The sequence below is a fragment of the Marmota monax genome, unplaced genomic scaffold (genome assembly GCF_021218885.2).
Source record: "Marmota monax isolate L192 unplaced genomic scaffold, Marmota_monax_Labrador192_F-V1.1 WCK01_AAM20220418_F8-fsc00188, whole genome shotgun sequence".
Taxonomy (NCBI): Eukaryota; Metazoa; Chordata; class Mammalia; order Rodentia; family Sciuridae; genus Marmota; species Marmota monax.
The window spans coordinates 3,494,171-3,520,749 of NW_026692655.1; the positions used below are offsets into that span (position 1 = coordinate 3,494,171).

The window sequence follows — 26,579 nt, forward strand, 5'->3', positions numbered from 1 at the left end:
CAACATCAAGGCAACACTCTGCAATAGCAAAAAAGACTAACTTGTTGAAGGCTCAGAATACTGTTACGATTTTTAGCAAGAAAATATTTTAAAATTCAAAAAACACATTTTTTTAGATATAATGCTATTGCACACCTAATAAGCTATAATATAGTGTAAATATGATTTTTATGTGCACTGGAAAATTAAAGCACTCATGTGATTTGCTTTATTGTGATATTTCCTTTATTGTGGTGATCTAGACTCAAATCTGCAATGCCTTCAAGGTATGTCCATATATATTTCTGCATATATGTCATTCATATTTTTCAACAGACTTATTCTCATTTATTGCATGTTTTTGATGCTATTATAAATTTAATTTGAAATTTCTAATTTCTAATTATTCTCAGCTAGTATGCAGAAGTGCAAATTGGATTTTGTATATGGATCTCATATACTAAAACTTTGTAAACTGGATGTACTTTTGTATAGATTACACTGAATTTTCTACATGAATGACCATGTCATCAAATAGAGTTTTAATTTTTCCTTTCCAATATGGACACCTTTTACTTCATGTTTCTTGTCTGACTGTACCGTCTTTAATATCTGGTACAATCTTGAACAGAAGTGCTGAGACTGGTCATCCTTGTCTTGTTTCTGATCTTGCAGGGAAACCATTCACTCTTTCCCCATTACTGGTCAGCTTTTTGATGCTATAATAATACCTGAGACCAGTTAACTTTATAAAGTAAAGAGGACTATTTAGCTCTGGACCAGGGCGGATCCGGGTTTAGGGTGGATCGGGGTTTGGGATGGGGGTTTAGGGCACTCCTTGGGTTTAGGGCAGTTCCAGGCTTAAGGTGTATCCTGCTGGGAATAGGGCTTATCCTGCTGCCTCCAGGCGCCCGCTCCTTGAGTTCCCGTTGAGTTCTCGAGGGATTCAGAGAGTATGTTGGGATGCAGAGCCCAGTGGAGGTGTGGATTTTCCCCAGAACGTGTTTGTAGAGTTCCCGGTGTGAGTTTGGGAATAAAGAATTGCTGTTTGAATCTACAAGGCTGTGAGTGGCTCGTGATTTTGTGCCCAGCCAGACTGCGGCATAGCTCAAAGTTTTTGATGCTGAAAGTCCTAACCACATGGAACAGGTTCTGTCAAGTTCCCCCTTTTGACCACGTAACCTTGGGGTGAATGGCAAGGGCAGGAGAACATGTTGGAGGAAGGGATTATATCTGGAAACAGATGTCAGAGAGTGACACAAGGGTCTTAATCAGGCTTTGATAACCATTTCCTCTTGTGAGAACTGAATGTGATATTGGTTCTGAGGTACAAAAGATTGCCAAAGAAATCCAAAATCAAAAAAGGGGTAGCCTGAGAGGTATCAATACTAACCTGTGTTATCTACATTTCTCTTGGAAAGATAAAGAAGCCACTAATTAATATAGAGATGTTGGGGTTTGATGAATATATATAACATCTGCATGGAAATCAAAATGGGGGTAGGAGGAAGGGGTAGCTATTAGAATAAAAATAAAAAATGATTCATATAGACACCTGTAGAGTTGGCCATGGAATGGTTAATGGGTTGGGTCAACTCATAGAAGGCTTGGTATGTTCCAAAAATACACCCCAAAAAGCCCAGGATGCTGATCATGATGTCCTTTGCAATGGTGGCACAGCTTATGTCCTCAGAGTAAAAGGTGATGATCTCCAGGAGGGGTGGGATGATGAGGGCCAGGGCACTGCTGCACACAGAGCCCACTAGGGAGATGACCAGGTCCAAGTGGGGGATGAGGATGGCTGAGACACCTGCAGCAAGAAGAAAAATTTAGAATCACTAAATGTTCCTGCCATAAGCTCAAAACCAAACCATTGCTTTGGAGCCCAAGAGCTTCACAGATGAATGAGAAGCTGTTTGGAGAGGTGGGCAGGAGCCCACTGTGGTTTACACACAGGTCAGGCACCACAACTCCTGACTCCCTCTCTTATCTTTACTGCTGACACACATGCCCCTTTTCTATTTTATCTATTTGATTTTTCATACATAATCTTTATTGGAGATTTACTCTACCACTTAGCTATTATAACCTCCTTCATTATAGAGATGGGGAGATCCAAAGCTCTAAAAGGAACAGGGCTTGCTTAAGGTCACACAGAGCTAAGATGAGAATCCACGGGATGCCTCACCTGAAGTCCTTTATAGAGGGGAAAAAACTCAAATCATTAAAATCCAAGATAAAAAACAAATATCACCATAGATACTATTGAAATCCAGAGGGTTTTCAGGGACTATTTTAAAAATTTATACTGCAACAAACTAGAAAATCTTGGGTATGGACAAATTCCTAGAGATATCTGACTTATCCAAGTTGAACCAGGAAGATATAGAAAATTTAAATAGATCAACATCAAGTAATAAACTTGAAGCAGCCATCAAAAGCCTTCAAACAAATAAAATCCCAGTACTGGATGGATTCTACCAGAGTTCAACCAGAACTTTAAAAAACTAATACCAACCTTCCTCAAGTTATTTCAAGAAACAGAAAAGGACAGAACACTGCCAAACTCATTCTATGGAGCCACTATCACCCTGATACCAAAACAATACAAAGACACATCCAGAAATAAAACTTCAGACCAATATCCTTGATGAACATAGATGCAAAAATTCTCCATAAAATATTGGCAAGCTGTACACAAAAGCATATTAAAAAGTTAGTGCACCATAATCAAGTGGGTTTCATTCCAGGAATGCAAAGTTCATTCAAATATGCAAATAAATAAATGTAATTCACCACTTAAACAAAATTAAGGACAGGAATCACATGAGTATGTCAATAGATGCAGAAAAAGCATTCGACAAAATACAGCAGGCATTCACGTTTAAAACACTGAAAATATAGCAGGCATTCACGTTTAAAAGGAACTTACTTTGACATTGTAAAGGCTATATAGGACAAACCCAAGGCCAACATTATTCTGAGTGGAGAAAAACTAAAAGAATTTCCTCTAACATCAGTAATTGACAAGAATGCCCATTTTTACCACCCCTATCCAACATAATCCTTGAAGCTCCAGCCAGAGCAATTAGGTGAGAGGGGAAAATTAAAGGGATATGAATAGGAAAGGAAGAGCTCAAATTACCTCTGCTTGCCAGTGATATAATCCCATATTTAGAGTACCCCAAAAAAACTCTACCCGAAGACTTAGAGAGCTAGATCATAAATGAATTCAGAAAAGTAGAAGGATACAAAATCAATACCCATATAACAATAATTTTCCTATTGTAGTGGCACCCCCTTTCTCCACAAAACAGTCCTAACTGGGCTTCTCTAGAAATCTTTACCATGGCTAATTTTGGGACTGTCAGCAAAAGAGTCTTTGCAAAAGAGTTCAATGTAGATAATTCCCATTTTCATGTTGCCCTATCTTACTTGGCCATGGCCGGGAAGAAATCAGCACTCCAGATTCTGGACACCCAGTTACTAGTTTTTCACAAATGTATCCAGTATAGTAGTTTGTAGAAATGTGCAAACAAGTCCTCTGGCCTTGAGCTGGGCTTCACAGAGATGTCTACATTTTTAAGATAAGTTACCTATTGGGCTCCATGGTAACAGCTGGCAGGGGGAGGAAAGAAAGGGGAGAAGAAGCTCTCCCCTTCTCAGGTGCTGTCCTTGAAGGGTTAACTTGCCCAGAACAGTGAAAGAAAAAGCTGCTTTTATGTGAACTTCTAATCCCCTCCTTACATGCTGGGTATAAAACCCTGAAACTACCTGAATTTGGGGTTCAGGGGATTGATTGATTACAGCAAAAGCTGTGCCCTCTGAACCTGGCTGCAGCCAAATAACACTGTTTCCTGCTATCTTCAGTGCCTTGCCTCGTCTGTCCCTACAACACTATAATCCAATGATGAATCTGCTGAGGAAGAAAATAGGAAAACTATCTCATTCACAATACCCTGAAATAAAACACAACAAAAAAACAACAAACAACAACAACTCGGGAATCAATCTAACAAAAAAAGGACCTCCACAATGAAATGTTAGAATATTAAAGAACAAAATTGAAGACCTTAGAAGCTGGAAAGACCATCCATGTTCTTGGATAGACAGAATTAATATTGCCAAAATGACCACACCACCAAAAGCAAAATACAGATTAAATGCAATTCCCATCAAAATTCCAATGACATTCTTTACAGAAATAGAAAAAGCAGTCATGAAATTCATTTGGAAAAATAAGAGACCCAGAACAGCCAAAGCAATCCTTAGTGAGAAAAGCAAAGCAGAAAGCATTATAAATACTGAACATCAAATTATACTACAGAGCTATAGTCCTCTTCAACAAAATGACGCTGGGAAAACTGGAAATCCAATGTAGTAAAAAGAAAATTAACCCCTATCTCTCACCCTGCACAAAACTCAACTCACAATGGACCAAAGACCTAGGAATTAGACCAGAAACCCTGTACCTACTGGGAGAAAATGCAGGCCCAAATCCAACATGTCGGCTTAGGAACTGACTTCCTTAACAAGATTCCTAAAGGGCCAGAAACAAAATTAAAAGTCAATAAATATGGTATCAAATTAAAACCTTCTTCACAGCGAAGGAAACAAGAGTGTGAAGAGAGAGCCCACAGAATGGAAGAAAAATCTTTGCTACCTGCCCCTCAGTAGGATATTAATAACCAGGATTCACAAAGAACTCAAAAAATAATAACACCAAAAAAATCCCCAAATAATTCAGTCAATAAATGGGCAAAGGAACTAAATGAACACTAGTCAAAAGAAGACATAAGAATGGTCAATAATTAGAGAACTCTAGCAATTAGAGAAATCAAATTAAAACTACACTGAGATTTCATCTCATTCCAATCAGAATGGCACTTAACAAAAATTCAGCAACAAGTACCAGGATGCAGAACCAATAAAAAACAAACAAACAAACAAACAAACACCACAATGAGATATCATCTCACATTTGTTAGGGTGGCCATTGTTGAAAAAACAACAGATAACCAGTGTTGGTGTGGAGGTGGAGAAAAGGGAATTTCTATGTACTGTTGCAAATTAGAATAGTCACTAGGGAACTTAGTACCAAGTTTCTTTAAAAGAATTTAAAATGTATCATAATTATATGAATATAAAAGTATAAATTTTTATAAATATAAACATATAATTATATAACCCCACAATGTCAATTCTTGGCATATATATGAGTAATTGAAATCAATATGTCAAAGGAATATCTGAACTATCATGTTCATTGCAATGTTTATCACAATAACCATGCCATGGAATAAAGAAAATATTGCATATATACACAACAAAATACTATTCAACCTTAAAAATAAAAAAGAAAATCCTGTCATTTGTAACAACATGGATGAACCTGGGAAACAGTATGTGAAATGAAATAAGCCCAGCACAGAAAGACACATCCCTATTCTGATTTATAGATGGAATCTAGCAAATTAAGCTCATACAAGGACAGAGTGAGATGGTAGAGGGTAGGGGTATGAGAACTGGGGAGGTATTGACCAAAAGACACAGGACAAATTGCAGTTAGAAAGGAGGATCCAGTTCAAAAGATCTGTTTATGACGTGGTGACTGTAGCTAATAACAATGTATTGTATACTTGAAAATTGACAATATAGTACTGTTTAAATATTTTCACTAAAATAATGATAAATATTTGAGCTAGTACGTATGTTAATTACCTTAGTTCAGTTATACCACAGTGTATGCATCTATCAAAATATGTTGGATACCATAAACACACATAGTTTTTTATCTATCAATTTAAAAAATAAAAATCTACAAACAACAACAACAACAAAAATAAAGTTCTTTCCACTTTACTATGCTGCCTACTTGGCACACAGTAGGTGCTCATAAGGGTTTGACTCTTATATAAACACTGAAACAAATTGTACCATCTACATCATGCAACTTCTGTATAGAATAAAGGATGGATTAAAAAAGAAAGATGGTTCTATTGTATACAATTCTCAACCACTTATTTTCCCATTCATAAAAGAATTCTGGTAATTAAGCAGAACATAAAACATGAAGACAGCATTAGCTGCCCATTCTCCATCTCTCTTCTTCTATAAACATTCTTAAATCTCCATCTCATATACATACAATAAATGCATACCATGGATTTGCCAACAGAGTCCAATTTTGATAATATTTGAATGAGGGAATATGCAACTTATATGATTTAATTTCATATGCCCATATAATTTATCTATGAACAAATTAGAGAAAAATTGTTTTGGAAAGCATCTAAGCTTGCTGTATATTTCTTTTTCCTGGTGCTGGGGATGGAACCCAGAGCTTTGCATGTGCTAGGCAAGCACTCTACCATTGATCTGAACTTCTAGACTCAGCTTGCTGGACCTTTAAGAAAACCATCACCTCTTTCTGAAATTGCTCCAACATATTGAGCATAAGAGGGACTCAGGGTCTCAGAGTTGGAAGCCCATCATCCCTTTATAGTGTGCTCCCTGTCCATAGTTTTCCTTCATCAGATGCATGATAAGCTCATTACCAGTGGAGGTACAGAGAAAAATCAGCATCTTTCCCCAGGAGAGCTCACCCTGAAGGGGACAGAGGAGATGTGTTCAAAGAGAGCTACACTGCAAGGTGAACAGAAGCCATCCTTTAAGAGGCTCAGCTCTGGTCAAAGCAACCCACTCCTCAGAGCCCTCCCAGGGCTCCCTGTTGCCCAAACTCCTCAGCACTGATTGAGAGAGCTGTGAGTTCAGGATTTGGGTCCTTCCGTATGTTTGGACCTACTCTCTGATTGTGCCCAACTGCTTTTCTCCAGTGGGTCACAGGCAAGTACTGGCCTCGGATTTGTGCACAGCCTACTCCCTATATGTGATCTACCTCCGCTCTCCTAGGTCTTAGCCAGCATATCTCCACTGGAGAGGACTGATCCCCTGACCTGCCCAGGATGAGGAACAGGATCCTGTTAAGTATACAGGGTGTCTGCTACTGAGTTTTAACTGTCACGCGGGTGCTTCATCTTGTGCCATCTTAACATTTATCACAAAGTGCTGCCATTATTTCCTTGCAGAGAGCTGCAGCTCATCTTGTAAATCCTATGAGAGCTGGAGCTACATCCTCACTATTTTTTATGATGGCGATGAGAAGGAGGAGGAGGATGAGTGGTACTGGGTATTGAACCCAGGACTTTGTATATGCTAAGCTAAATCCCTAGTCCCATTATTAGTGATTGAGTCCCTAGTATCCAGCACAATGTCAGGCATATAGGAGGTGCTCAACAAACAATACTTGAATGAATGAATGATGGATGAATGAATAAAAAAGGAAAAAATGGCCATTTAGTGTATGCTAGAAGCAGAATATGTCATCAGAAGACCATGTCTCTACCTGTACTTTCCATGATCCAGAGTTGCCTGAACTCCATCTTTCTCTTCAACTTACACTCCTGAGAATGGGAACAATCTCAGAACAACACATATCCAGGTTTCTGACTCTGGGTACAGACCGGGAACTCCAAACACCTCAAACCAAGCAGGTCAGTACCAGGCACATAGGACAGCGGGTGAATGAATGATACTTCTTTCCTTCATAAAATCAGCTTATATTTTCCATAGGTAGTCAGTAGAGATTATGGTAACATTTACTATGTGACAGTTCTTTTAAGCCCATTTTTTTCAGGTGGAAAAGTTGAGACCCAGGGAGATTAATTATCTTGCCCTAAGTCACAAAGAAAGCAAGTGGCAGAGCCAGTGACGGTGGGGTAGGCACCCGAGTGGCTCCTTGCCATAGTGCCTTTCATCCTACTCACAGGTGAGACAGACCAAGGCTGTGCGGACAGACAGGTCTACAAACAGTGCCCAGTTCTCTGGCACCTGAGAGACGGCAAACGGGATGATGATCTCAGCTGGGGCGTGGAACTGGAGGGCGTAGGTGAAGAAGATGCCCACGGAGTACATCAGCTTGACCGACTGGTACAACCTGCAGACAATCATCAAGAGGATGTGAAATGCAATTTGGCCCCCAGGAAGGGCTGTTTGGGACTCACTTACTGTTCAGAAACTGGTACCTGTCATTGAGTTACAAAATTGGCTAATATCCAATGACTTGGGTCAGACTGGCTGTCAGGACCCTCCTTGGCAACTCATTAAAAGTACACATTCCTGGGCTGGGGTTGTGGCTCAGAGGTAGAGCACTCACCTAGCATGTGCGAGGCCTTGAGTTCAATCCACAGCACCACATAAAATAAATAAAATAAAGATATTGTGTCCAACTACAACTAAAATAATAAATATTTAAAAAGTGCACATTCCTGGAGATGACAAGGCAACAAGCCCATGACCCAGGAACCCCCTCCTTTTAATTATTTAAAACGTATGCATAGAGTAAAATTCAAGTGCAATAGATCTACAGTGAAAAGCATCCCTGCCCTTGATTCCCAGTCTCCAGTTCCCCTTTCCTTAGGCAACCATTCAGAATTGTCTTGTGCTTCCAAGAAATACGCTGCGTATATATAACCTTCCACACCATGTGGGGCCTCACACCCACCCACAGAGGAACATGCTGCACACATTTCTCTACATGCAGTGGATCTCCTTACTTTTTCATTACCAAATATTTCTTAGAGATTGCTCCCTGTCGATACACATAGATCTGGCCCTTCCATTTAATAACAATTTGGCATTCTGATTGCCGGATATAATACTTTTTTAAAACTAGTCACTAATTAATAAATATTTGAATTATTCTTTTGAGAATAATGGTCCTTTTGCCACAATGCTGCAAAAAAAAATCTTTGTTTGCTTTTCTACATGAACGTAATATGTAATTCCACCAATAAGGATGATGGGTAAGAGTGCCCACTTGTCCTACTGTGTTGCAGTCCCAGCTTGTCAAAAGTGTGTGTGAGTACATGACAGTCTATGACATTATGTGTGTGTGTGTGTGTGTCTCGTTTAACTAGCATTTCTATTATCTGCTTTGAGCATCATTTCAAATATAAAATGGTCATTTCTTATTTGCTTGTGAACTGTTTGTTCATACCCTCTGCCCATTTTTTTTTTCTTGAGTCGTTGGTGTTTCTCCTATTGGAAAGGGAAATTTGTTTAAGGCTCCCCGGGAAAACATGAAGATCAGCCAGGATCACACTACAGGCACAAAGCCTTGGTGGAGGTCAAAGCCCATGTTTGGCTGTGGTCCTCGGAAAGAAAGAGTCCTGCCTACATGGTTATTAGAATTTCTTATCCCCTGCCCCCCATTATTGGGGATTGAGCCCAGGGCCTCACACATGCTTGATAAAATTTCTATCACTGAGCTACACACCTGATCTTTAAAAAAAATTTTTTTTAAATGTTTAGCCAGGGTATCACTAAGTTCCAGGCTGTCCCCAAACTTGTGATCCTTCTGTCTCAGTCTCCCAAGTACAGGATATCTTACTTACATAACATAAAGCACAATGTCAAGTAAGTCCCACATTGATTATATCATCTAGTCTTCACAACACAGGGAGGTCGTGGGGCTGGTGGCCTTTTCCTCAGTTTACAACCCTGGCTTTATGGGGAATGGATTCCCTATCACCCTAATTGTCTCAGGGAGACCAAAGCTGTGGTGCACAGCAATGATAAGACCTAACCCTCCACAAGGACTTACTATGTGCTAAGCATTTTCTATATCAAACCAATTAATGCTCACACTCTCCCTGTGAGAGAGTGTCGTGGTCATTTATGGTGCTCACTAAAGACTTTCAGGTACATCCCTGCCTCCTTGGAGTACCCAGACTGGGGCGGTGTGAGCAGGAGAGATACCTGCCATTCCAGGTGAAGTTTTGCCAGCCTGGTGCACAGTGTGTGATTCCCCGTGCTCTCTGCCATGGCCACCAGCCACACTTTGTAGAGTGGCTGTTCCAACAGCAAGAGCCTTAGCCATCCCATAATGTACATGCAGCATGAGCATGCAATTAAGCATTGGTGTGTTCAGCCACTGAGATTATTATTGGAGCAAAACTTACTCTATCCTGACTGATATAAACAGGCATAAGTATGATCCTTATTTTACTGAGCACAGGAATTGGGAGTCAAAAGATCAGGTGTCTTGCCCAAGGTCAATTAGATACCTTTAGAACATGTGCTCTTAAACACTGGCTGTCTTGACGGCTTGGCCACTATGTATCCAATACTGCCACTATAACAGCTAACGTGGAATGTTTGCATACCATGGCATACCATGTGCCAGCCTCCAGAATATTTTCTGGATGAATGAATGATTGAATACAAGAACTCCAGACCAAGTTCCAACTGGGACACAGCAATAGTGGTGTGGTCTGTATCTGAAACTTGGGATCTGAGTAGCAATCCCTCTGTGGGACTTCAATCTTTACTTTGAGTTATACTTTTTGTTGTTCTGTTTTGGTTTCTTTAACATTCCTAGATCATTTCTGTTCTAGAGTCTTTGCACTTTAGGGTCAGAGAGATTAGATTCAAGCTTCTGCTTCTCACAATGCGAGCTAGGAAAATTACTTAGAGCCTCTCCAAATATCAAATTCCTTATCTATTAAATGGAGTTAATTATAATAATGCTAACTCATGGGGTATAAGAAATTAAATGAGATAGTGCATGGTGCCTAGATCATCAAACTTACCAATTATTACAATTAATAGTAATATTAACAGTTAATATTTGTTACTAAAGAAAACCCAAGTGAATGCCCATCTCTTGCTAAGGTGCAGATCCCATGCTTCTCCCTATACCTGAGGCCAGCAGGGGACGTACCAGCAGGTGGGCAAGTTGAGGGTGATGCTGGCCTGGGTGTCTGACCCAAACTTCATGTAGCCCAGGATTCCCAGGCAGGAATAGAGAAAGATGACAAGGGACATCCCCACGTACAGAACAAGGGGGAAATGCTGTGGATTCTTCATCTGGTTTTTGAGAGGCAGAACCTGGAGATGAAAAGAGTTTGGAAAACAAAGGGTAGAAAGAGATGTGGCACTTGGTGTAGGTTCAGGCTCCCCCGCTAGCATGGCTGTCCTTCTCTGGGTGGGCCCAGAGTCAGAAGGGGCCTCTCCACGTGGCCACACTGCTTTCATTTTTCTCTCATTTTCTATTGCCATGAATGCTCAATTCCATCTTTTCTCTTTTGGGGAGATACGGAGAGTACTAGAGATTGAACTAAGGGGGAATTGACCACTGAGCCACATCCCCAGCCCTATTTTGTATTTTATTTAGAGACAGGGTCTTACTGAGTTGCTTAGTGCTTTGCTTTGCTGAGGCTGGCTTTGAACTCACGATCCTCCAGCCTCAGCCTCCCAAGCCACTGGGATTTCAGGTCAATTCCATCTTTTCTGATTAGGAAATTCTCATCTTCATGACGTAGTGTGGTGTATGGAGCAATAGGCACCCTGAATGCATCACTGTTCTGCACTTTTTATAAATGCTATTCATTTAGATACATGGAATTGCAACTGGCCACCCTAAAGAACATTAGGGGACCATTCACTCAAACCCAGCAGTCGTACCATACCAACGCCTTCAAAAGTGAAGATGGCAGTACCAAAGAACAGCAAGAAGGTATTCCAGTTTGCCATCAGGGGCAGGTTGCTTGGATCTGGAATGTCCTGCAAGGAAGTAGAAGAAAGACATTGGATTTGCCATGGTATCAAAGTCATCCCAAACCATCACCTGGTAGAAGCTGGGTCATGCATGACCACAACAGAGATAATCAGTGTTAGGAGCGCTCATGAGATATCTAGAGCCCAGTCCATTTTCTTATCTTTCAATGCTTGAATCACATACTTAGTGGCCCACCTTGTAATATTTGCAATCATAAAAATGTCTACTCTGATACTTTCTAACTTGTATATCTTTGTCACAGAGTACCAACAGACAAAGCAAAAAAAAAAAGATCATTCATTCATTCATTCATTCATTTAATTTTTATTGTGGTGAATTCACATAGCAAAATTTACCATTTTAACCATTAAGTGTCTAACTCAGTGGCATTAAGTGCATTTGCGTTGTTATATATTCCTCACTACTCCCCACCTCATACCTTTTTCATCAGCCCAAACTGAACACAGGAATCTATTAAAATAGCAATTCCCCATTAACCCCTCTCCCTGTAACCCACATTCTACTCTCTGTCTCTATCAATTTGATTATTATGGCTACTTCATATAAGTGGAATCACATAGTATTTGTCTTTTGGTAGTCTGGCTTATTTCACTTAGCTCAATGTCTTTGAGGTCCATCCATGTTGTAGCATCTTTCAGAATCTCACTCCTTTTTAGGGCTAAATAATATTCTATCATGTATATTTATATAGCACATTTTCTTTGTTCATTCATCATTCAATGAACACTTGAGTTTTTCCCAACTTTTGGCTGTGAGGAGCCATTTTATCTTTACCTGTGGAAAAGGCAGGACATGGAGAGAAGAAGGGAATTATGCAAATCTTCTCTGCAAGTTACTGACAGCTCAGATAAGGGCTTAGTCTCCTGTGTCCCAGCCCTCTATCGCCTCTCCTCATCCCTTCTCAGTGCTGTGTGGTCCACGGGCTAGCAGGGCAGCTATGGAGGGTCTAGGGGGAATAATTATTTTAATGGACTTCTGTGGTGAGCAGAACAGTCACTCCCCAAAGATATGCAGGAACCTGTGGCTATGTGATGGCAAATGGCAAGGGAGAATTAAGTTTTCAGATTGAATGAAGGCTGTTCATTATCTAATCCTTTATTTTAAGTATATATATATATATATATATATATATATATATATATATATATATATAGTATATGGACACAACACAATGCCTTTATTTTTATGTGGTGCTGAGGATAGAACCTGGGTCCCGCCTGTGCTAGGCGAGTGCTCTACCACTGAGCCACAATCCCAGCCCTCATCATCTAATCTTAAAATAAGATTACTCTGGACTATCCGGATGGGACAAGGGTCTTAGAAAGTGGAAGAGGGAATCAAAGGAGACAGACTGCAGCATGAGAAAGACTCGGTCTGATTTTCCGGCTTTAATTTTTCTTGCTTGCCAAAGCATGCAGGCAAGAAAACCAGAAAAAGCAAGAAATGGATTCTCCCCTACCCTCCAGCAAAGGTGCAGACTCATGGATATCTTGATTTTAGCTCAGGAGACCTCCAGAGCTGTAAAATAAATTTGTGATGTTTTAAGCCCCTGGACTTGTGGTCATTTGTTATAGCATCAATAGGAAAAGGAGACAATGCCAAAGACTCTAGACTCAAAGAAATGAGTGCAATGGTGGGATGGTGGAGTTTCAGGACCTATGATGAGGATAGAGCACAAGAGCTCCAGAGGCAAACTGATTGGAGGTAGTGGAAAGACTGCTTTCTGAATGCCAGTTTCCTCGTCTGGAAATGGAATAAAGACAGTACTTCCAAAACCGTAGTATTGTGAAATCCAGTAAGTTAGATAGGTTAAGTACATGGTACTAAGTAGATCAAATTCCTTTATCACCCATGCATCCTTTGTCACCTACCATGATTACAGTTTTTGTTGGTTATTAGTCAATGTTAATCTCCCAGAATGAATGTGACTTCCATGAGAGGAGACACCCTATCTGCCTATTTTCACTTACCCCTGAGTCCCCAGCTCCTTGCACAATGCCTGGGATCACAGAAGGTAGTAAGGACCTATGAATTGTTGAATGACTCATTATTATTCAATGTTATCCATGCTGGTGTTGAGGAGGACAGGATGCTGCTAACAGAGATAATTGGCTTTTAGAGTTTATGGGGCAGAAATGTTCCTGGATATCACTTTGGCAGGGGATGCTCAGAGCAGAGGATGGAACTTTCTCACCTCCACCTGCCCACCATGATAATAACCCATCCCAGGTGTCTCAGAGGCCCTGGACCCTGACACCTTTCTTCCATGATTTCAGGCACAGACCTGGATGATATACTCAAAGATCAGGATCATGCTCCCCAGGGTGGTGATGTTGGCCATTGTTGAGAAGACAGACAGCACCTTGAGGTTCCGGATAAACACCAACATGATCAGGAAGGGCAGGATTGTCAGCATGTAGATACGAATGTCCAGGATGGGGGTCAGCACCAGGAACTTCCTGGGCTGGCAGGTGTTGGAGGTGACATGGATTTCTTCTACTATCTGAAAGAGAACATAGTGGAAGGTGTAGCAGTTGAAGACAAAGCACAGGATGTCCAGCTCCAGTGGAATTTCAGAAAATCACAAATAATGTTTTAGTATAAATACATTCCAAATAGCGCATAAGACATATCTATATCTATATATAGTAAAATATCTACATGAAAAAATACATGACACTCAGTTAAACTGGAATTTCAGATAAGTAGTGAAATATATATTTATATATAAATTATTTATATATTATAATTATTTGCATATATGTTCATATATAAATGTAAATAAAATGTATATATCCCTACTTATCCAAAATTCCAGTTTAACTGAATGTCATGTATTTTTTCATGTATGTGTGTGTGTGTGTGTGTGCAAAATGCATTCTAGTTTAACTGGGTGTTATGTATTTTTATTTACCAAATCCATCAACATGAACCAGGAACCCTTAGAGTCATGAAACCTCAAGGTTGAAGGGTACTTTGTCAGCTAGCCCAACTTCTTCTTTCCCACCAAATGACTTTCTTTCATGCAGCCAGAGAAAGAAAATTTATCACACAAGCACATCCTCCTCAACCTTAGAGAGCCCTACAAGTCAGGAAGCTCTGGATATTGAGCAAAGCCTACCTGCTTGCAGAGTCTGTCTATAGGACTTGCCACAGTTCTTTGGGCTGTTAGGTACACTTCCTCTATTCCACAAGAGGCTGAGATTGACTTACAATATGTCTTAGGTAGGCAATAACAGGAAGTTAGCCACTGGTTTTCCTTATTTTCAGTTAGTCATTTTTTTTACATGACAACCTGAGATGGTACCTAATGTACCCATACTTTACCCATACTTTTCAGGCTAAAAATTTTTTCAAGTTGCTTTGGCTTCTTTATGATCCTTTTAGAATATGATTCTCAGGACTGAAAGAATTCCCAGTCATGATCTAATCCAGGAGTGGAAATGAAGCTGTCTCTTCCCATGACTTAAATACTCTGCTTTTGCTAATGTAGCCCTAGCAGCAGCAGGTCTGCTTTTCTCTCCCTTTGCCCAGAAGAGGCTTCTTCACCTGTTGTAAATTGTCTGCCATAAACATAAAATAAACACTGCAGAAGCCCAGCTGGGTGATGATCAATAAGAAGCTGACAGTGTACCTGGGAAAGAAAAAGAGGGAGATAGAGTGAGAAAACAAACATTCAAGTTATTATTTATTTATTTCGGAACTGGTGGTTGAACCCAGGGATGTTCTACCACTGAGCCACATCCCCAGCCCTTTTATTTATTTATTTATTTATTTATTTATTTATTTATTTATTTATTTATTTATTTATTTATTTATTTTGACACAGTGTCTCACTAAGTGCTTAGGGCCTTGCTAAGTTGCTGAGGCTGGTTTTGAATTTGCAATCCTCTTGCCTCAGCCTTCGGAGTCACTGGGATTACAGGCATGCACCACTGTGCTTGGCCTAAAATTATTTTTAAAGTGTTTATTTGGTGAAATAATTATTTTTGTGGATTTAGATTTTTTTCCCAATTTTTCTTGTTTTGAAAAATTTCAAGCCCTCAGGAAAAGTTCATAGAAGAATATAATTAGCATCCATATATATGTTGGCTAAATATATCAATTGTTAAGTTTTGGCCCCAAATCTTTTCATATGTGTACATACTCATCTGCACGCAAGTATATGCATGCACACATGTGCGTGTGTGCGTGCACACATACACATACACACACATACCTGATTTTTTTTCAGAATCATTTGAAAGTCATTTGCAGATGCCATAACATTTTGACCCTACACACCTCAGCATATTTTCTTTAAGACTGATATCCTGAAAATGAATTTTAATATCTTCAAATACATAGTCCCTATTTTAGATATCACAATTCTCTCCAAAATATCTTTTATGGCTGTTTTATTTTTATTTTCATTTATTTTTTTCATAGTGCAAACCCAGCACCTCACACATGCTAGGCAATTGCTCTACCACTGAACTACATCCCTGGCCCTATACATTGCATTTTATTAAAACTCTTCTGAAGTTTGTAAAATTGCTCTATTCTTCCTATCCTGCTTTTCCTTTCTCCTGCAGCTGTTCATTTTTTGGTTGTTTGATGTCAGACCCTGTGTCCTGTAGTAGATCTGTCTTCTAGACTCGGCTGAGGACTTCCTCGTGACATTTATCTGGTTTCTCTATCCCCTGTGCTTCCTATAAACTGATACCAGATCCAGTGACTCAATCAGATGAAGCTCCTTAATTTATTTTTCTGGCAAGAATATACATGCAGTGCCCCGTACACCTCGCTGTGATCCATGATGAGACACCGTGTCTGACTGTCCCACATCCACACAGGAGCTGAGTAGATCTATGCTCAGTACTTGGGGTAGGTGGCATCTGTGCCTTCTTCTTGTATAAAATTCCCAACTGACTTTTTACCTGAATGGCTTGAGCATCCATTAATGATTTTCTACACAGTATGGGCAGTTTTTAATCAAGCTCCCTAGGTATCTCCTAGTACACTAAAAATTATGAATTATTGGTTGAACTAATATTTTCCCAAATGTTTCCAACTCCTTCTGGATCACTGGATTTCCAAAGAAATAGTACATGGAAACTAGATGAGTGCGAGGCTAGATATTCTGGATTCTAGTCCTTGCTCTGCTACTAATTTCCTGTGTGATCCTGAGCAACTTTATTGTCCCTCTCTGAGCTCCTTTATGCCCTGTCTTAACAGGTGTGAATCTAGTGATCTCTAAGGGCCATTCCTGCCCTAACTATCATTGAGGGTGTCATCAAAAACTGTTCATGACCTCACCTTTCTGAAAATCAGAGTGACTATTTTGGGGGAGGTCAGTGACCTCCTGGGATGGTGGCAGACACAATATTGACCCCACTACCTCCCAAAGGACTTTTCTGGAAAAGGTTGCAGTGTGAGGTTTTCAAGTCCCTATTCCACCATTACCCATGGTTGTGCCTTTGAATAAGCTATTTTATCTCTATGAGCCTTGGTCACCTCATTTTTCCGGGACCCTGTCTACCTCACCAAGGTTGTTGGGATGATCAGAAAACCATTCTAACTTTTTTATCAAGCAAGGGGACAACCTAAAAATTCACCATTAGGGGAATGATCAAATGAAACTATGGTATATATCCACATTTGGGAGCCCTAAAAAATTATGAGGTGGATCTATATGTTCCAATGAGAAATAAATACAGACATACTATTAGATGAAAAAGCAAATTTCCAGAAAAGATTCCAAGTAATGTGCAAATTAATATGCCCATTCACATACATATATTGATGTAAACCTAGAGAAAGAAAAAGTCAAAGGGAATGTTTACTAACTAGATCTCAGGGACTACCTCTTGAGTAAAGAATCGGGTAGGGAATGGAGCTATTGAAGATATTTTCTATTGGTAGTTTCCCAAAAGAACATGTTCATTTATTTTATTTTATTTTATTTTTGTACCAGGCATTGAACCTGGGGGTGCTTAACCACTGAGTCACATCCCTAGCTCTTTTTATGTTTTATTTTAAGTGAGGGTCTCACTAAGTTGCTTAGGGCCTTGCTTAGTTGCTGAGGCTGGCCTTGAACTTGTGATCCTCCTGCCTCAGCCTCCCAAGCCACTGGTTATACAGGTGTGTGCCACCATGCCCGGCTAAGAACATATTCACTTAAAACTTTAAAGAGAAATAAAGAACAAAAAGATGAGGCTTGTGATGATTGTCATCTCACAGTTACTTCTACATCCACGACTACTACCTTCCCCACACCGAATGGGACCTCAGCCAGGGGCTGGGGCAGGTTTCCAGGCTGTACATTGTGGCCTCCCCATAGTTCACAAAAGTCGTCTGCAATCTAGGAGGAAAGGACAATGTGTAACTTAGAATGTTTCTGTTGGAGTTACAATTTGCTCCTCGAGTGAGTAATTATGATCTATTTGTATGTCAGCATAGAGTGCTCTGTTAATTTTCTGATAATCATATATTTTATACAACTTTCAGAGATTTGCTTTTTATTCTTTTTTCCTTTTGGCAGTTATCTTTTTAAGAACAGATCCTTAAGTGGATCCTAATGGATTTCTTTGTTTTGAATAAACAGTGGTTGATTTAGGTCTGCCATGCGGGAGAGAGGGGACATGGTCAGGGGAGGAGATGGGGAAGGAGGCAGAGCAGGTGTGGCCAGCCAGGGATGCGTCCTTTCTCAACTATTCTGGTCCTTCTCATTGCCCAGTTATCAGGACATTTGAGACGCCTACATGGACAGAGTCCCATGCACACACCACCCTCAGGCTCCTGCTCAGCAGGAGGATGTGATGGCCAGGTTCCAGCCTGTCCCTTTTCCCTGTCTCTCTCCCTTTCTCAGGGTGGGACAGGCCCTGTTGTAGGACTGTCCTGGTCCTGGAGAGGAGCAGGTGGGAGCAGCAGCAGGTTGCTGAGATCCTGGATACACAGCATTCATTTCAGGACTGCTAGGACAGAGACAGGGCTCTAGGCTTAACAGGAAATGGGGTAAATGCCATTCCCTCATGAGCTGGAGACCTTGAGCAAGTCTAATCTCTTCTGACTTCTGGGGTTCAGCTTTTCCACATGCAGACTAGGCTTTGAGCAGGAGACAGTGAGAGATGGCTATCAGGATGTGTTGGAAACACACTTTTATTATTTATTGTTATTATCAGATATTGTTATTTCTGATATTTAGTGAGATTGGCATTCATGCACAAATGGGTTCAGTTTGCAGAGGTCTGTTAAATATGAGTCTGAAGGTTGGGGATCAGACAGGGATTAGTGATTCGGTAGATGACATAGGATGTAAGAATAGGGAGTAGTGAGGTCAGTGGCTACACAGCAAGTTCTCAACAGGATCAACTGGGACTCGACTCCAGAAGGACAAGGAAGGAATGAAGTCCCGGAAGTACCAGGTCATCTGACTAATGAGAAGAAAGCAGATGAGTTTCTTGTTATTTTTTTTTTCTTAAATATGAAATCTCTAAATTTTTAAACATTGGCTTAGAAAAGAAAAACTGTGAAAGCACCCCAAAAATATATCTGAAGGCTACAGCTAGCACTTAGGCCACCCTTCTGGGGGCCTCTGCATTAAAGAAAAATGGAAGAGACATCATCGAGAAAAAGTCAGAAGCCTACCTGGGGACATAATGACCCAGGAAGCTCAAGACCACATGGTTAAGAATGGAGTCAGACAGGCCTTCCAACACTGGCTCTGCTACCCGCTGGTTGTGCGGCCCTGGGCAAGGTATCTAAGCCTCAATTTACTTATCCATAAAATGGGAATAAAAATAAGGCCTACTCTAGAGATTTACTGTAAGAAGCAAAGCTTTGGATTTGAACACTCTGCAGATCTCAGCATTATTTTTTTTTTTCGTGACTATTGTCTTTTCTTTCTGAAGTCGTTTTTGCATTCATTTCAAACACATACACCTTGACACACTATGTGCTTTCAATAACTGAAGTTGTTGTACCCTTTGCATTCCGTGGCTAATTAGGTCTTTGCGTCTACTGGCTTGTCTTTACAGGGGTTCTCCTGGAACAAATTACCCTGATGAGGGTTTAGTATTGGGGTGGGGAGATTAAAAGGAACAGAAAGACGTCGGTGTGTCTTGCCTCACGTGGTTGTTGTCAAGTGCTCTACCATCTTTTATCACTTTTAATGTTCCCAGGTGAGGGGATTTGGGCTCAGAGGGGTACAGGAAACTGACCAAGCCTTCCAGCTAGCCGGCAGCAGAGTTGGGTCTCTTCTTTGGATTCTTTCCCACCCTCCACCACTTCTGTTGGATCCAGAGCAGCTGGGTGGCCTGGAGAAGTGGCCTAATTATTGGTTCAGTGATCAAAGGAAACTCAACCCCCCAGTGGATGGGGCCTGGTGCTGGGGTGAGAGAGGAGCAGCACCCACCTCTGAGAGAGGTGGTGAGCGCAGTTCAGCAAGATGACCATGCAGTGCACTGTGAGGATTCCGATGGCCAGCAGGCTGATGGGCCCAACCTGAAGGGAGAGGAGAGGCCCCGGGTGGTGATTGATGGGCAAACTGGCCACGCCCACACCCTGGCCCTCTCTCAGTTTGGGCACTAGGGCTCCTTGCCAGGGTGGGAGACAGTGCATGGATGTCCTTGTCCCCTGGATGCTATGCTTTGAATGTCCCTCCTGGTACCGCTACAAAGTGGCTGCTAGGATTCTACCTGTGACCCAGATCTCACCACTCTCCATACACCCCAGGCCTTTCTCATCTGCCTCCAGTTTCACCCTGCTGTAGTCTCTTACGATGATTTCAACCTTTTACACAGCCTAGCCCTCACAAGTTCCTTTTGTGACTTAATTCTTTTCCTCTAGTAGAGAGGTTATCAACAAGGGCCCTATTGACATTTGGGGGCAGATGACTGTTTTAAGGATCTGTCCAGTGCATTGTAGGATATTGACCAGCATCCTGAGCCTCTACCCATTAGGTGTCAGTGACAGTTACAGGTTGTAACAACCAAAAATGTCTAGGTGACAAATATGAGGGTGGGGGTGCACAAAATATCCCCATTTGAAAATTGTTGCTCTACTGTGTCTAATTTGTCAATATTCCAGAAGGAAGATCATAATCTTCCAGATCTGATCAGAAGGGCAGAAGGTAATGAAGGACTCTCTCACCTCCTTTATTCTGGATACTCCTGCCTTTATTGATGAGATAACATTATCTGTCATAAAGAAACAAGTGAGGGGTAAAGAGCATCACTAGTCTACAACAGAATGTAGCCTGAATGTGGCAGAAACTTTCTTGTCTTGTTCATTTTTGTATTCCTGGGGCCTAAGAATACACATAGTAGCTCTCAATAAACATTTCTCAACTGGATCCTGGTAAGGAGTTCTGGGCTGGGAGACAGAGAATAAAGAAATCATCCAACTCTTCTTAGTAGGCAAAACTCAACAATATAAAAGAGCCATCTTAAAAAGCATACACCACACTGGCAAGGACATTTTTGCTGAAGGTTCTGTGGTCCTGCTACTCTTCTGCAGATGACTGAGAAGCCAGAGGATCCCAAGGGGGAGAGTTCCACCTCTGAGTTGGAACCCCTACATATCAGAAGTTATATGAGGAAGTAAGGGTCTCACTGTGCCTTCTTCAGCCATGAGGCCACTTACCAGGCCTGGAGAGAAGGGAAATCTCCCTGAAACTAAATGGATATGACCTATTTGGTATCAATTCAATTCAATAGGCATTAACGGGGCTTCCTGTGTGACAGTCTCTACAGTGGGGACTGAGAGAAGGTCTAAAGGGAAATCAGACAGTTCTTGCCCTCAGAGCCTTCCGTTAGGTGCAGGAGATAGGTCTATTAAAAAATAAATATGTCCTAATGTATTAAATATGATATGTCAAGAGCTTTGTAATGTTTTGAACGACCAATAAAAATAAATAAATAAATAAATATGTCTCACCTTTAAAAATTCCAGGTGAGGCAGATACATGTGTAGCAGGAAAGGAGGTAAGGCAGTATTGATATTCAGGAGAGCATCATTAATATTCATAAGGAAAGTATTAATATTCATGAGGACTGTATTAATATTCATATAAACAGGACAGTTTTAGAAAGGAGGCAAATTTCCAAAGTCAGAAACAAGAGGTCAAGGAGTGCAAGGCAGTGTGGGCAGTGGGAGACATCCTTGCCCTCATGGCCAAGCCACTTTCTCCTATACCATTCAAATGGTTTGAAACAGAAGTCACACACTCAGATGCCTGCAGGGCCCTGGCTGCTGGTGAGATATACTCCTGGGGACTGGGAAGACAGGGGCAATGTGGGGTCTGAATGAGTGTGGCAGCACCTTATGAGTAGCGTTCCTTCCCCTCCAGGGATGCTCAGTTTGGCTCCAGGAGATTGATAGGTGCATTTCCTGTTATAGAGCACACCCCCAGATCATTCACTGATGAACTGTGCAGTAGCCTTAGAGGTACATGTCCCCTTTGCCCCCAGGGACCAACGATGTCTCTTACCAGTAAGCCGGCATTTTTTATGGCCAGGGGAAGCCCCAGGAGCCCAGTGCCAACATTGCATTTCAACAGGTGGACCAAGGTTTGCAACAGCCTGTGGTGGGGAAGGAGGGAGAAAAGAGAGAGTGTCAGGGGAAGGGAAGGGTGGCCCAGCTCAGCCTCTGCCCAGCATTCCCGGGGTGCCAGTTGAGAAGAGGACACCCACAGCTCAGTGATATCTCAGATCCAGAGCTGGTGCTAGCTCAGGTGGCTCAACACACACTAGGCTTTAAAGAAAAAAATGACCCCAAATTGCTGTCATTCTGGAGAACATTCTGTTATTGAGATCTACTATACATCTAGCACCTAGACAGACAAGAATTCGTAAAAACGGCCTCTATTTACAGAATATTTATTGCACCAGGTAATTTTTAACTCATTTACTAGAAAAAAAGCACAATAATTCTCTAAGCACATAGGGGTGACTGCCACCACCTGTAAACTGATTCTAGTTTGTTCATTCCTTGATCCATTGAGTCAACTAATATTCACTGTTAAAATTAATTGAAATTTATATATCCACATATTGCTACATAATACATCCATGCTACATATTGGATATGGATAATTTTGTTTTTGTGGTGCTAGGAATCAAACCCAGGGCCTTGCACTTGCTAGGCGAGCCCTTAACCACTGAACTCCCAGTACAGATGTGGATAAACTTTAATATCAATTACTACTGTGCTTACAGAGTATTTACCAGGTACTAGCAAGGCGCCAAGGTTGTAAATGTTCTTGACATCTGTGCTCAGGGCTCCTGCCCAGGCAGCTCCAATCCTAACATGGATCAGGGTAGAGGTGGGAAGAGGAACATGAGAACGGAATCAAAACCAAACTTAAGTAGGAAGTGAGTGCCAGGTATGATGGCACATTCTTGTAATCCCAGAGACTGGGGAGGCTGAGGCAGAAGGATCAGAAGTTTGAGACCAGCTTTAGCAACTTAGCAAGGCCCCAAGCAACTCAGGGAGACCCTGTCTCAAAATAAAACATAAAAAGGGCTGTGTATGTGTCTCAATGATTAAGAGCCCCAGAGTTTAATCCTTGATGCCAAAAAAAAAAAAAAAAATAGTGGGAAATGAGTACAAGAGCACTGAATTGAGAGGCAGGAGGCCTGGGCTCTGAGTTCTGCTGTGACGTCCACCTACTGTGTTTAGTTACTAGTTTGGAAGCCCCTTAGCTGCAGAAATCCCCTGTTTTCTTATCTGCCTATGTGCCAGGAGCGCTGTAAGAACCAGAAGAGTGACCTGATGGATCTTGGAATCCTGAAGCGCTTTACAGGGGTGACCGCCACCACCCTGGACAGTGCTTACTTGTCAGCAAGGGCCTCCTTCAAGAGGAAGCAGAGCTGGGCTAATAGGAAAAAGAAAACAGGTCTGTTTTAAGCAGACAGAGGTGTCCCTTTGACCTGGTATGAGAGGGCACCTGGAGGAGGCCATCAGAAGAGCAGAGAGAAACCACCCAAGGTCACACAGTGCTCATGATTCCTGGATTCTGTCCCATCTATTAGGGAGCCCAGGCAAAGGGCTATGAGGTCTCTGTACAGGTTTGCCATACCAACCTGGGAGGGGGTGGGGTGAGAACAGAGCCTCTCTGACTTCCTGCATTTTTGTTAATCAGTCTGTGTACCTAAGAACAGGGTCATCTCGTCCCTTCACTCCAAGAGGTAACTTTTATTTCTCCATAACAGCGATTATTGGAAAATATGTCAAAGCTGTATATAGTTTTTTTCTCTTTTGTCAATTCCATTGTAATTTTTCCAAAATATGTGCACTTTCTCCCAGTTCCTGCCCTCCTCCCTCCATCTCTTCCCTGTTCCTGTGACAGACGGCATCTTGCCCCACTTAAACCTGGGAAAGGTGAGACATTTTGGAGAAACCATTGCACCTTAGCCAACAGCAGTACACATCAAGACTTTGGAGAGTAAACTTGGGTCGGGTTGGAAGCTTCCCTGGAACATTTTTTTAAAAATACACTTTATATGTTTTATTGAAAAATAATGTCTTGCCATTATAAAAGGAACTTCCCAAATCCCACCAATTGAAAATAACCATTCATAATGATGAGCCTTCCTCTAGGCACCCCTACTTGCTTCAAAGTACACAGATTTTTACAAGGAGAACTTACTGGATCCTAAAATACTTTTCTCTGTGAATATTACATGATACACATTTTTTCATGTCTAGAGATCTCCTCCATAACTTGTAATGACTGTATTATATTCTATTATATGTTTACACCATACTTTAACCATTTTTTTTTTATATACTGGGGATTTAACTTGGGGGCACTGGAACACTGAGCCCCCATCCCCAGTCCTATTTTTGTACTTTTTATTTAGAGACAGGGTCTCACTGAGTTGCTTAGTACCTCGCTGTTGCTGAGGCTGGATTTGAACTCATGATTCTCCTGCCCCTGCCTCCCAAGTCACTGGGATTATAGGCATGCACCACCTTGCCTGGCATTTTAACCATTCTTATTGTTTCTGGATTTTCAATATTGTAATCATTGCTTCAATAAAAATGGTCATGAATACTGTCTGTGATTTCATTAGAAAAAAATTCTAGAAGTGATATTGTCGATTAATTATATTTATGAAAAAGCTAGGTAGTAACCCAAAAAGTAATTCAAAAGTTAAAACAAAATAAATTACAATAAAAACCTGTATAATAAATATGAAGCGCTCTCCTATCTCTGTCTCTCAGTCTCCCGATTCTCTTCCTCAGAGACAGCTACTGCTGCCAGTTATGTGTGTACATGTGTGTAGTCACATGTGTATACTTTCAAAGACGGGATATGTCAAGAAAGTACTTGTGTATTTTATACAAATAGCATTTTAAAATCTAACATAAAACATTGCCATCTAAAAAAGCACCAATTTAATTCTCCCTAAGACATGGTATTCTAATCAATGCTGGTTCTTATCACTTAACAGTATCATTATAGCTCATGGTTATTATCTGATCTGGTTACAAGATAATAGTCTGATTAGCAATAAAAGTCTTAGAGAAAAATTCCCTGTGTCTGAGTTTGAGGTAGGACATATTTACTGTGAGATCTAGGGGGCAGGGGAGAGAGAAAGAGAGAGAGATGGCAGGGATTTTGAGGAGAGGAAAGCAACCTTGAACTGGAGAAGAAAAAAAGAGCCTCCAGCCCAAGACAGGAAATTGTTCCTGGAATCCAGCAGTTCACCTTGGGGATGGCTCTTCTATCTGGATTCTTTTGCAAAGATTGGGAAGTTGGCGTGATCCCCAGAACTATGGGGTCAGCTTTCTTAGGTTCTACAGGTTTCCTCTTTCACCTAGACACCCCTGTTCCAGGAGCATGGGTGTGTAAAGGAGCGAAAAGTAGGAGAATTTGGTCCAGAGCTGCCAAAAAGCAGCATTGCCCTAAGGTCTGGAAGGGGGTGTGGCCACTTACGATAGAGCGTTGTCTTCCTCAGCAGGAGGGGCATTTTCTGGGGTCAAGCTGCTGCTGCTGTTGCTGCTGCTGCTCTTTGAGGGGGACTTAGACCCATTGTCCAAGTTCAGCTCATTGTTATAGTCCTTTCCAAGAAGTGACTTCTTCAACATGGTGGCTAGGTGGCAGAGCCTCAGGGGGTCTAGTCCTAGTACAGTCTTGAATAGGCCTCTGATGGATCTTTCTCTGGAGAAGCCATAGCTACAGACCTGAGATTCTGGCTCCCAATTCCCAAGGGAGCCTGGCCCTGGCTAAAGACTGAGCGTGTGAGTCAGGGAAGCAGTGGCGGAGAAGCCCCACCTGGCTCTTGGGAGATTTATAAGAGCCCCATCTCGGGATGATGCTCAGTCCTCTTGCAGTTGCTTGGATACCTGCCAGGAATCTTGCCTGGGCTTTTGGCCTCTCCCAGTTTAGCCCTCACGGCTGTCCGGCAAAGTGAACAAGGTGACAAGGAGGAAGAAGGTACCATTTGACTGGAGGTTCTGGTGCCTGGATGTGGACCCAGACTCAGTGCATAGCTCTCTGGCTAGGAAGAAAACAGAGTTACCTCACAATGGAGGCTGTCTGGCCAATAAGCTGCTGCAGAATCCCAGGATGCAGGATGGTCCTGTATAGCATCATCTAAGACCACCTTCTCTGGGTAAAAATGAAGAGTGGCTTATAAGGTCCAATCAAATGGCAGTTGCTCAGAATTTCTAAACAGGAGGAATGTATGGACTTCCACCTATCTGGAAGGAAGTGTAAATCAACTTTTAAAAAATTATTTATTCCAAAAATATTTATTGAGTACCTAATATATACTAGTAACTGGGTAGAAAACCTACAACAGTTTTTTCACATGAGACTGGGAGAGACAGTCAATAAACAGAAAAGCATGTCGAGAATATGTTAGCTGCTAAAAGAAAAATTATGCAGAAAAGCTGAATGAGGAGTAGGGGGAGGGTTGCAATTTTAGACTGGGTAGTGGTATGCTTCAAATCTTAAATGTCCCCCAAA

The 26,579-nt window shown here is 41.3% G+C and overlaps 1 protein-coding gene across 1 annotated transcript; it reads right to left on the reverse strand.

Annotated features, from left to right (window-relative positions):
- Nucleotides 1–588: 588 nt before the first annotated feature.
- Nucleotides 589–25,834, reverse strand: Slc36a3 (solute carrier family 36 member 3). Its single transcript, XM_046446398.2, has 10 exons — nt 25,545–25,834; nt 22,092–22,182; nt 20,016–20,104; nt 17,868–17,963; nt 15,170–15,254; nt 13,905–14,123; nt 11,506–11,604; nt 10,763–10,929; nt 7,806–7,975; nt 589–1,789 (listed from the first exon to the last, which is right to left on the reverse strand). Exons 1-10 carry the CDS (start codon nt 25,694–25,696, stop codon nt 1,500–1,502), a joined length of 1,458 nt encoding a protein of 485 aa, XP_046302354.2. The 5' UTR covers nt 25,697–25,834; the 3' UTR covers nt 589–1,499.
- Between the last annotated feature and the right edge of the window lie 745 nt (nt 25,835–26,579).